At 46.8% G+C, this 12,455-nt stretch overlaps 1 protein-coding gene across 2 annotated transcripts in view; it reads right to left on the reverse strand.

The window, feature by feature from the left end:
* Nucleotides 1-12,455, reverse strand: part of LOC119179258 (fatty acid synthase) — an 80,372-nt gene that overhangs the window by 19,406 nt on the left and 48,511 nt on the right. For both annotated transcript variants that reach the window (XM_037430328.2, XM_075869060.1), the window contains exons 10-16: nucleotides 11,794-12,023; nucleotides 9,925-10,128; nucleotides 8,829-9,086; nucleotides 7,770-7,986; nucleotides 5,607-5,861; nucleotides 2,722-2,895; nucleotides 446-1,667 (exon numbers count right to left, since the gene is read on the reverse strand). In XM_037430328.2, coding sequence (XP_037286225.2) covers nucleotides 446-1,667; nucleotides 2,722-2,895; nucleotides 5,607-5,861; nucleotides 7,770-7,986; nucleotides 8,829-9,086; nucleotides 9,925-10,128; nucleotides 11,794-12,023 — 2,560 coding nt within the window. The remainder of the gene's footprint in view (nucleotides 1-445; nucleotides 1,668-2,721; nucleotides 2,896-5,606; nucleotides 5,862-7,769; nucleotides 7,987-8,828; nucleotides 9,087-9,924; nucleotides 10,129-11,793; nucleotides 12,024-12,455) is intronic.

Here is a 12,455-nt window from a genome sequence, read left to right on the forward strand (position 1 = left end):
GCTGCTTTGTCACGAGAAGACACTCAGAAAATCATACAGCACTTGTACCGCACTACCTTAATTTTTTAGACTCCCCGATTTGAATAGGCTTACGAAGTTCACAATAGTGCGTTCTATTAACCGAAAGAAAACCAAAACACATCAATAAACAAAGCCGTAAGTGAGTTTGAAGCCCACGAGCACGAAGACTAGGCAAATCCCTGTACTATCCATCATTCGAATGACCACTGAACGATCCCAGCAACAGAGGCCCCTCATGTTAACGTTAGGAAACTCTACGATAAAAGGTCGCTTCATGCTATTATGTTAGCTCCTAAACCATCAAGAAATTAATTGAAAAGTGGAAGGCGAGAAATGACGTTTGCTCCGAACACTTCTTTGAGCCATCCATTATTATTATGTTTTATATAGCAACTAGCTTATGATATGTTATCTTATTCCTCACCTAATGTGACCTCCACCGGACTCGTGCCGGAGACAGTTGGCCAAACCAATGACGCCGCTTGTTCCAGCTTCCTCCGCGAGCAGCCACATGTTTTCCCCTCTCGGCTTCCACTCGTAGTCCAGTGCCTTCCGCTTGACCGAATCCACCAAGTCACCGGTTTCGCCGTCAACGGGCACTATTTCCTGCTTCACTTCTTCGAGGGCCATGGAACGCTTCCTGAACAGATAGAGGGCAGACAAGTTATTCGATTTGAAAGCCACTAGACGTAACCCGTGCTTCGAGAACTGAGCTTGTACTTCGTCTGCCGACGTAGCTGCGGGGCGGAGACCTCCGATTTCACCGATTACCGATTCAACGGGCGTCAGCGCCGCACGCTGGGCGAGCAGCACGAAACCGTTCTCCCTGCAGACGGCGTACAGTTCTTCGGCGACGTCCGTGGCTCCACTCTTGTCGACCCACGTGGCGCTTCGGGTCACAATCAAGTCCGCTTCGGGTAGTGTCTTCTTGGATGACGCCGAGCCCAGTGGCATCACCGTGGTACCCTGTGGTACCTTTCCCGACACTTTCTCTGGCGACGGATGTGCTACGATGTATTGGGTGGCTGGAACCAGGCTGTATTCAGAAATGTACTTCGCTAACCAGGTGACCAGGAGCAAGTCGCTACCTTGGGCTGCCAATTCGAGTATTTGGAAGCTTTTCGGGCTGCTGTTTTCGACCGCGATGTCAAGGAGAAACCTCAGAGGGTCTTCCTCAAAGAGGGCAGTGTTAAGTATGTCGGCTTCCAAGTCTTCCTTGTGCGTAGGCATGGCCGACTGAACGTACGCCGAGAGAGAAGTACCTGGGCGTTCTGCTTGTTTCTGGACGTCGTGAAGGAACCGCAAAAGGCCGTGGCCCTCGCGGCGCTCTTTGAGATATTGTTTCACCACGTGCTCGGGGACGTCGCGCAGGTCGTTCATAAGCTCACGAGCAAAAGACTTGACCTCGAAGCAGTCGCCTAAGGCCCGCCTGGCAACGCTGCAGCAGACTTCGACGTATTCACGAGTCAGGGACTCTCTCTTGTCCTTGCTGTCTGTGTCATCAAAGTAGGGAACGAAATGGTACTCTTCCACAACTGCTTTCTGTTCCTCGACATCGCTGTAGACTGTGTCTGTGCATATTCCGCGAATGAGGACGCCGCCGGCGTGGCAAGTGTCTGTAATTTTGTTGTAGATGACTTCCACGCCTGAAAGTATGAAAGAAAAATATCGATTGTAACCGAAAAAAAATGGACCGGCAAAGTTTTCAAGAAATTTTCGTCTCGAACGTGTAGAACTGATGGACGATGAGACGAAGCGTGGATTATATAGACAATACGTTCAGCTGACGTTTTTTTTAATCCACCCCAAAAAAATGATAATTCAATGCCACTATAATGTGACCCGCAGCTGTATGGAACAATATACGCCCGATACGGATATCCACCGACAGAGATAATCACGCTTATGTTGTTAGGGACAGAGGCTAGCAAACGAACGGCAGCATTACCTATGCCTTTGTTGCCTGTTCAGTATTTTATGCAATCCGTAGAAATCTAAGCAGCGTGAATTCAGATGCACAAGTGTTGCGAAGGGCGTTTTCGTTGAACTCTTTCTGCGAAGAACGTCTGCTATCAAGAACGAACAGATGAATGCACATGATTACATATATTCATATGTATAAATATATGAATTTGTAACTTTGAAGCTTCAAGCCCGCAGCGATACAGGCTATGTATGTATGTATGTATGTATGTATGTGTGTGTATGTATGTATGTATGTATGTATGTATGTATGTATGTATGTATGTATGTATGTATGTATGTATGTATGTATGTATGTATGTATGTATGTATGTATGTATGTATGTATGTATGTATGTATGTATGTATGTATGTATGTATGTATGTATGTATGTATGTATGTATGTATGTATGTATGCATGTATGTATGTATGTATGTATGTATGTATGTATGTATGAATGTATGTATGTATGTATGTATGTATGTATGTATGTATGTATGTATGTATGTATGTATGTATGTATGTATGTATGTGTGTTTGTGTGTGTGTGTGTGTGCGTGCGTGCGTGCGTGTGTGTGTGTGTGTGTTTGCACGCATGTATGTATGTATGAATGTGCATACGTACATACACAGACGGAGAAGCACTGATAACAATTAGATGAGGAAGAACAGTGTTATAGCGGGTCACCAATGTGCGCCGATATAGGCCTACAACTCGGGGAAATGGAGTGTATACCTGTGTCGCCCGACTTTTCAAGGACTCCGGCATGAACGCAGGGGTCGAAGCGAAGGAACTCAATGGTCGTAGGCATTCTGAGCACTCGAACGGGGCTCCTGAACATGACGAACTGGATCACGCTGTCGACGAAGGTGACCCAGTTCTTCTTCCATCGAAGCTTTCCACACGGTTCTGCTCAAAATAGTAAGTTTAATTAACGTGAGTGACAATACGCACAGCGCAATGGAAACGGCAAAACTGGTAATTCATCGCTCCTAGATGTATATGCAGTCTCACCCGATTTTTGTGCGCGCACATGGGAAAACTGTGGCAGCACTGCAAGGCCGAAGTAAGGATTGGCTACAGGACAGCTGATGTTCCGTCGGAAGCTTATGCGGAGCGCAGACAGAGATGAAAGAACGCCTCCTTAGTCGTTCTTAGTCGTTTCTTATAGTATTTGCGCTGTGCGGAAGCTTGATTAAGTGTAAATAACACGCGTTGTACTGCAGTGCGACCCAAACAAAACACATCCGCACCATATCAACTGAAAAAAAGATAGCACATGTTAATGGTGGTCGGCACCGTAAAACTGCGACACGCGGCGTTGTTCACTAGAATACCAATAGCGAGATTTCAAGCACGTTCCATTTTACAGAGTTGGGGTGACCGGTGGGCTAGCGCAAGTCAGCCCATCTTGCAGTTGCCCAATCCAGAAGCTCGCGTATCTAAGAAAAGCTTGTTCATTGCTTCTCAACCTTTTTTTTTTTGAATTTTACCGCTGAAGGGGCGGCCGGGCAAACAGTATTTTCATAGCAGTTGTCCAGAAGAAGCTGCTTGTCGAAGTGTTTTCCACCAGCATTTCCCGCTTTGGAAAATGGAATGTGCTTGGTATACTCTCGAAACAGCCGCTCCCACAGAAAGCGCATCGCCGCATGTCACCATCTCATACCTCTCCATTAACCGGTCGTTTGCGTCTCTTTTTCTCCTGAGTCTTTGGTGACAAACTGAACTCGTCAATCTTTGCGGCTAGTCTTAAACAGTGGCATAAAACATTATTTAACGTCAAAATTCACGCGTATTAAGCGCATTGCTTCGCATTCGCGTGCACACGGGGAGTTGCAAGTTCAGCGTCTGGTCGTCTCTTCGTCCGTTTTTGTCTATATTGTTGTGCAGTGTTTACATCCCAGCATGAACCACCAACATGTCCAACTTTCGCTTCTCGTACGAGAACGCCCTCCTTCGATGGTCAAGGCGGTGGGGTGGGCGTGTGGCCTTCACCACTGGCCCTCTCTCCCTGTGTGCATACCTCTGATGACACGTCCATGTGTGCAAGTGCTCATTTTCATGCCATTCTTACGCTCAGGAGGCACTTTACGGAAAGCAGGACTTCTTGTTCCCAGTTGTGAATATACACAGGGTGTCCCACGTAGCTTTAGCCAAAGTTTAAAAATACGCCGGAACACGTAATTACGACGCGACCAAATGCACGTTGCTCACCGTTGCCTGGAGTTAGTCAGACTATTTTTTTGTGTTTGCAAGTATTGTTAAATTAGATCTCCTTAATTGACTAGCTTTTGAAGGAACGAAGATGGGAAAAATTTCAATGAGAAAGTTGTAGATTGGTTTGCAAAAGTCCAAATACATAGTTTCGAACTTTATATCTGCTAAGTATTAGTGTTCTTCTACTATTTACAAATGCCCGCGAAATACTAAAAAATAGCACGTCACAAACCCGCTCGCGCGTCAGTTCACACGATGATTCTAGTGCTCCCTAACGTTCCGCGTACGAACGACACGCTTCCCTCGCAACAGTCCGTGACAGCGATAAGCAGTCACAGCAGTTATCATTTTTGTGGCCGATAGAAAACCGTGTTCATCGTGAAGCCACCACCATCGTTGCGGCCCTGTCGAGACAGCACAATGGGGCAAATGCTATGGTCGTTCGTACGCGGAACGTGAGGGAGCACTAGAATCATTGTGCGCACTGGCGCACGCGCGGGTTTGTCACGTGGTATTTCTTGTAGTTCGCGGGCATTTGTAATTAGCAGAAAAACACTAATACCTAACAGATACAAAGTTCAAAACTGTCTAATCAAAAGCTTTGCAAACCGATCTACAACTTTCTCGTTGAAATTCTTTATCTATCTTTGTTCCTTCAAAATTTAGTTAATTAAGCACATCTAATTAAACGACTTGAGAACGCAAAAATAATCTGACTTACTCCAGGCAATGGTGAACAAAATGCGTTTGCTTGCGTTATAATTAAGTGTTCCAGCATATTTTTAAACTCTGGCTGGAGCTACGTGGGACACCCTGTATACGCGATTGCACAGATTGAAATTCGCTCCGCACTGCCGTGATGGCAATCAGCAAAACGTTCATGTTGAGATGGCATTGACATAAAATTTCCAGCTCGTTCTCTCACGTGAAAGTTCAATAGCTCGAAACCCTATAAAAAGTGCTAGTAGGCACGAGTGCACCTCGATAAATTAATTATATCATGTTTATATAAGGCTATAGTTTCAAATCCTACTAAACCGTAACGCCACGCCACGATATAAGCTTCTAGTCACGTCATCATGCAAGGTATTTTGACAATTCTGCGGCTGTTCTCCTACGTGGCTTCATTGGTAACGGGAAAGCGGCCATTTTGCATGTAATTATACCCAACGCCATCACAACTAGCCATACTGCTTGGTGCGCGAGCTCACCAGAATCGACACTGTAGACCGGCACTTCAGTAGGTGTGAAAGTGTTTATTCTGTGAATAAAATTTCTTACCGGCATTTCTTAAGCTACAAAAATGCACAGAGCCTTGTATGTATGAGTGCATTTTACGGCGTTGTCCACGCAGCTTCGAAAACCGGTGCCAGCACTCCTTTAAGCCCTCACTAACGTCTCACCTCGCACGTCAGCCTTGAGGATGCCCCGGAAATCTCCCAGGTAGTCGTAACCGCGCACAGTCAGTTCCTTGTACACGTCCTCAGAGTCAAGATCGAAGGCGACTTTCTCGGCAGAGGCAGCAAGTGTATCCGCGTCGATCGACGGGTCTCCAGCATCGTCAATGCGAATGGAACCACTCGCTGCCACCGTACCTTCCTCGCACACTTCGAACTCGCCGGACGAGTACATGATGGTCACCACAAGGCGCACGGTGCCTGGACGTACGCACGGCAAATTTGACCCAACATTGCATCCCTTCGAGATGCCATGCACACAATCGTGTATATAGCGGTGTCCACCAAGACTTCAGTGACGTATTTACGTCACGGACGTGATGTCAAAAAACTACGCGGGATCAGTGACGTATTTCTGTCACGGAAATGACGTCAAAAATTTACGTCAGATTAGAAAGCAATGGAAAGAAGTTCCGTCAACGGGTGTCGAACCATCGACCTTTCACAGCGCAACAGAGGCCGTGCCCGCTACCCACTGCGACACGACTACGATTCCTGGAAGCTTTACGAACGCCACATTCGCTGGAAGACACAACCATGTTCGGCTAGTTCTTGCGCCCCTTTCCATGAGCTACGTCGAAACTATAATTTTTCTTCGATCGAAATAATGTCAAAAGGGAAATTGCAATGTATTTATAGCTTGACATTTGAATTCTACTTGTGCAGAAACAAAAGACGTGTCTTCAAGATAATTAATCGTAGGTTTACAGTTCAACCAGGTTTACATACTACAAACTGTTTTTGTTTTTTTGCAGTAAGATATACAGTGTCTTGAAACAATGTTGAATAAACTTGATGAATTTACAGACAGATCTTTAGGTGATGTCCAAAAAGGTTAAACACAATGCACAGAGTATTTCAAGACATCTATATTAAGAAGTCTTTTTTCACAAATCTTGGACAGCTACTGCTTAAATGACTACTGAAGTCAGACCTATAACTTTTCACCAAGTATGGCCGACTGCGACTGATGAAATCAAACTTCGTCCACCTTGGTGAATGGCTAGGGTGCTTGACTACTGAACCGGAGGTCGTGGCTTCGATCCCCGCCACGATGGTTGAATTTCGATGGAGGCGAAATGATAGGGGCCCGTATACTGTGTGATGTCAGTGCACGAGAGAGAACAACGGATGATCTAAATTTCCGGAGCCCTCCACCGCGGTGTCTCACACAATCATATCGTGGTTTTGGGACGTAATACCCCAGGAAATATTATATCAAGCCGAATTAGATATCCTTATCACACATATGCGATTGTTTTGACGGTAAAATTCATTGTTCACATGCAAAAAAAGTAGGACCTGAACGCGTGAAAATATTACAAGCGTTTTCCGCGAATAAGCAATCCTCGCAATCACCGTGTCGTCCTCCGGAGACTAATACGGTTCTTACGGCGCAACCCTTTCATTGAAAAACCCCACGTTACGCCGAATGAGTTTTCTATCATTTAAAACTACTAGGAGTTGTGTTCTTTTTTTGTTTCATTTGCAACTGCTATCATCTAAAGTGGTAAAGTATACATGCATATACATGATATGCGTGTATGCCCTGACGAAGGCCGGTCCCCGGCCGTAACGTTGGCAATAAAGCAATAAAGCATCGTTTTTTTTGTTTGCTCGTCCGGTTCATCTGACGATATATATATATATATATATATATATATATATATATATATATATATATATATATATATATATATATATATATATATATATATATATATATATATATATATATATATATATATATATATATATATATATATATATATATATATATATATATACTTTCTCAGTCATCAGTGAGAGTTTGAGCCTCGCGCGAATCGATTTCTTGCGAGCAATATCGCAGCGGCTGACGTGTTTTTGGTACTATAACACATGAGTCGCTTTAACGGTGTCCATATTAACGAGGTTCAGTTGAACCAAGTGAAAAAAAAGGCCGACTTTACTCACACCACGCCGGCATTTTTTTCCAGCCACCGCGACAACGTGGCGGACAGTTTCTGCGCATGTTACACAAACTGTGGCTCAAAATAGTGGAGGGCTCGCGGTAACGGAAGTCGAATTCATCTTACGCTGCAACATATTGTAGAACCATATACATACCAGTCTCCGGCAAGACGACGTTCCTATGCACCTTGACGTTCTCGAAGACGACGGGCACCTCCTCGGCGGGCTTGCCATGGCGTCTGCTGAGGGACTTCCAAGCAAGAAGAAGGTGAATACCCACCGGGATCGTCACCTCGCCGGCGAGTCGATGCCCGGCCAGGTAGGCAATGTCCTCGTTTCCGTGGACGTCAATGTTGAAAATGTCATCCTTTCCCTGTAAGGCAAAGATCGGGAAACTGGAGATCCGATGAAATCAAAAATGCTCGAACACGAGGTGTCACTGGCGTATACGTTTCGGCAAGCAGTCTTGTCTTGTGCAAGGCTGTTGCTACCTCGAAAGAGGACAAGGGCATTTGTTCAAACGTTAGCACCAGCGGCCCCACGTGTTCGAGCATTTTTCATCCTTCACCTGAGCACCATCGAGAATATTATTTGCATATACAGATTGTTGAAATAACAGGTAACTGGCCAATGCCAAAACAAAAGAAGAATGACGTTGTGGAATCCGTACGTATTCTGTACGGTCAGTGCTTTACCTGACCATACGGTATTGCACCGAACTCTCGACTGTGGAATATACAGGGTTCCTCCCCGAGTGGACAGAAGTGCAAAGGCCATGCAACCGGCTCTGTTTCCCCACCCACCACTCTCAATAGACCACTGACCACCCCAAGCACATGTGCGCCCGAAGATCCTAGAAGTAGCAAGTGCACGCGCGCCACGCCAACGAGCCGTGCTTCCTACCACTTGGTGATGTAAAAAGTGTTCCAAGCTGGTAGCCTTCCGGTTTCACAGATCACCGACTCCTTGGCAGTGCGGGGGCACAAGCAAACTTGCTTCTGCTTTTTATGGGTGTCATAGAAATGCGCTACCGGATTACGTGTGGACGTGTCCCAAAAACTAAAAGTTTGAAAACTTGCCATTAATAAATGTAGTATCTCTAGACCAGGTGTCTAACAAACCTAGTATCTTAATATCTATTTCTGTTGCCTGAACCAGTGCCTGTCTACTCTGCAACAGAGCCCCGTGACTGCTGCGCCGCCGTAGCGGGCTCACCTCCACAAGGGTAGGAACATCTCTCCACGATGCGACGGCCCACTGCTGCGTGTGGTCCCAACTGACCAGGTGGCCAATGTTGGGCGTTCCGCGTGGCAGTGGCCAGGGTACGGATGGGTACAGAGCGGACGGGTCCAACTGCACTCCCAAAGTGTGAAGCTTGCCCAGCGAGCCCAGGAAGAACGAGTGGTTGTCCGCGTCCTTCTTCATGAGGCCGAGACAGGAGGCACCAGAACCCAGTTCACGGTGAAGGATAGACTGCGCACAGTGGTGTGCTTTAGCGACATGCGCCCGTCATGAGAGGTCTCTGACGATATTAAAGGGCTACTGCGGCCAAGCATTTTCAATTGTCGCGTATTTTCGTGCGTCAAATGAAAGGCCATGCCGTCAGGAACCTAAAATAAGTACCGGTAAGCTTGACTACACTTAGAGAAATCCCGCCTTCAAAAGGTAATTTAAATTCCTACTGTACCACGAAGTAAGCACACGGCATGAGCTTCTAGTCAAGCAGTTGTCGAAGATATAACGACGTTTCCACTTCCTCTGCACTTTTTCGGAGCGTTAAGTACGCACAAGCTTCCTTTTTGTATTTCTGGTACTTGAGATCATAGCAACTAGCCATATACTAGTGTGCCAAATTACCGAGTTTACAATTGTGCTCCTATAGGACCCTAGTGTGGATATCAGTAGGTGCACTGTTCAAAAAGTTACAAATATCTAAACAAAATATCTTATCGTAATTTCCTGGGCTTCCCACTTCCCACAGCCGTATCGCGGGGTAAAGTCAGCTGCGTCCTTAAAACGTGAGGAGTGACGTTCGGCGCCAACATGGATGGTTAGGAGTGACATGCCCACAGTTAAAAACACGATGACGTCACCAATGATCACACTTTTGTTGCGGCAGCAATCCGCTACTACGGCGTCGCGTAATATAGTGCAACATCATGCAGTCATCAGGCAACCTCGTCCTTCGGCCGAAGTGGGGCCGACGCTGGAGGCTGTGGTGCAGCACTACGTGTCAACATGTCATTGGCGTCTAAAATGATGACGGCGTGCTCGGAGGGCGACACCTTTCGGCGACGCCATTAGCGCTTACCAGCAGCAGGCAGTGAGGCGCGAACTCGACCACTATCGCATCCTTGGGCACATGTCGCAGCGCCTCGCAGAAGAGAACCGGGGAGACGAGGTTGTTGACGAAGTACTCGGCGGAGCAGCGTTGAGCGATCGGCTGCCCCCAGCGGCTCTCCGGAACGGACGAACTGATCCATCTGTTTCCCCGTGTCTTTGGCTCGGGTATAACCTGTTCGGTCACCACACGAAGAGAAAGTCACGCTGGTGTAGTTACAGGAAGAAAGACTCGATGACTGTGTAGTGCTGAAATTAGGACATTGTCACGAACTGCAATCATGCGACATTGATACTATAGTCGCATACAGCCTAAGAAGTCCTGAGAGGCTTCGCCTAGCTGGCCAAATCGTGAAATCCGATTGCCTTCCCGGCTAAACAAACAGTCGCATTTATGCGCACGGCAGTCTTCTATAGGAAAGCTGCGTAACCAGCCGTCCGCTTCGTGACGCCTGTCCAAATTGCGCGCCAACTGGTGCTCGCTTGTACGCATGCGCTTTTGAGGAGGAAATGCTGCATAGTTCTAAAGTTGTACGCGACTATAGAGAGCGACGAGTAACACTAGATTCTAACATATGGAGTGCGCATGGCTCTACTCCCGTAAACCTGGATTCAGTGCAGAGGCGTAGCTGAAACTTCTTTATCTTCGGGATGGGGGGGGGGGGTGGTACATCGTTTAAAAGGGTTGTTCTGCTCTGTATGCCATGGTGGATACACCCTTAAAATTTTGGAGGGAGGGGGGGGGAGCACGGGCCCAATGCGCCAGCCCCTGGGTACGCGACTGGTTGACGGTGAAAATATTGTAGGAGTTCCGAAGATAGTGATGTTTCCCAGTGTCGTTTGTACATATGCTACGTTCCGTAGAAACTGTAGAATGTACAAACGACATTAGGAAATATCGAACCCTAAACGAGGACGTTACCGAGCGCCTACGTACTGGGACGTCAAAAGCAATGGAGAAGGCAGGGCATGGAAAACGGTGGAATAAAGGCACACAACTGCCTAATAGCACACTAAAGAGAAAAAATCAGTTTTTTAGACTGACAAAATACACTACGAGAACTCTAATGTCACAAGTTTCACTGTCATAAATTTATCACTAGCGGAGAAAATCAAGGTTGAAGTATCGTTTTTAAATTTCGCGGCGTAATATCCGCGCGGGACGTCAAGATTTCCGCATTGTATATTTCGCCATTTCGCGACATTGGCACAAAAAAGCTTTCTGAAGCTTCGCATGCTAAGTCAATGGCACCCACCGATGATAATGTACTTTAATGTAATTGATTAGAAGGCACGTAAGATCCAGTAGACGCCTTCAAAACCTGTGACGCCACCATTCCTGCTGCGCAAATTTCATGGTAGTGTTCCATCCGCACTTTCTTTTTTCACGCAATTCCATGCGTACCAAGTGTCGCGTCGCAGTACGAGTGGTGTTTGCGGGATTTTGTAATTGTACTTGATTATTACGCAATAAAAGCGTTTTTGTCTTCAGTGTCTTTTTAAAAGTGAAAACCGCTAGCTGTGGAGCCTGCCGACAGTCAAGCTCTGCGAGAAAAGCCAAATTGCTCTGGCAACATTCGGCCTGTTTCATTCATTAAAAGAGAAGCTACATTTTCCAGCAGGGTTCCTGCTTTTGGAGGGACGTCACAGCGCACTGCGAAGAGGGCGTGAGCTACTTCGCACCGCTCCAACACCTGCGGCGAGGGGGAGTGGTGCGGACGGAGGGACAGCGTTACACAGGCTAGTCAAAGAGCTGCTTCTCATCCAATAAGCGTTTCACTTGAGTTCGTAGTGTTACTCCCCATGCGGTCGCATTCATTCTTTTTCTGCCACCACTCACCTCCTTATAATGTTTCAACAGAGCGGGTCCGACACGCTGCATTTGAGCACTGTGGAAGGCCACGTCCATGGTGTTCACGACTCGGGCGAACAACTCCTCGGCCCGTAGCTCTTTTACGAGCTCTGCGACGGCGTCCGCCGGTCCGGATACGGTGACGGAGTCCTCGCCATTGTGGCACGCCGCTTCGACGCCGTCGCGACCACGCCGTTTCGCTTCCTCCCAAGTTAACCCTGCAAAGATATACACGGGTGAGATGGACTACGTTTGCTCACTGGTCAACGAGATCTCGTAGATAAATGCCCAGCAATGAGTGCAGTTTAAAGAAATCGCATATAAGAACAGGCGAAATGCAGCTCCAGTAACAACCCATCATAGTCCAGTGGAAATTAAGTTCGCTCAACTTGAGAGATTAGTGAGTATTAGAAGATATAAGGGATATCTTTGGAAGGACTCGCTTTTTTTTGTTAAACCCAATGATCGTTCGATTTTAAAGTCCCAAAATCACTATATGACTATGAGAGACACCGTAGTGGAGAGATCAAGGAATTTCGACCACCTGGGGTTTTTTAACATGCACCTAAATTAAAGCAGACGGGCCTCAAGCACATTCACTTCCATCGAAAATGCGGCCGCCACAGCCGAGATTCGATCCCGTGACTTGC

This window comes from Rhipicephalus microplus, chromosome 7, assembly GCF_043290135.1.
Source record: "Rhipicephalus microplus isolate Deutch F79 chromosome 7, USDA_Rmic, whole genome shotgun sequence".
Lineage (NCBI taxonomy): Eukaryota > Metazoa > Arthropoda > Arachnida > Ixodida > Ixodidae > Rhipicephalus > Rhipicephalus microplus.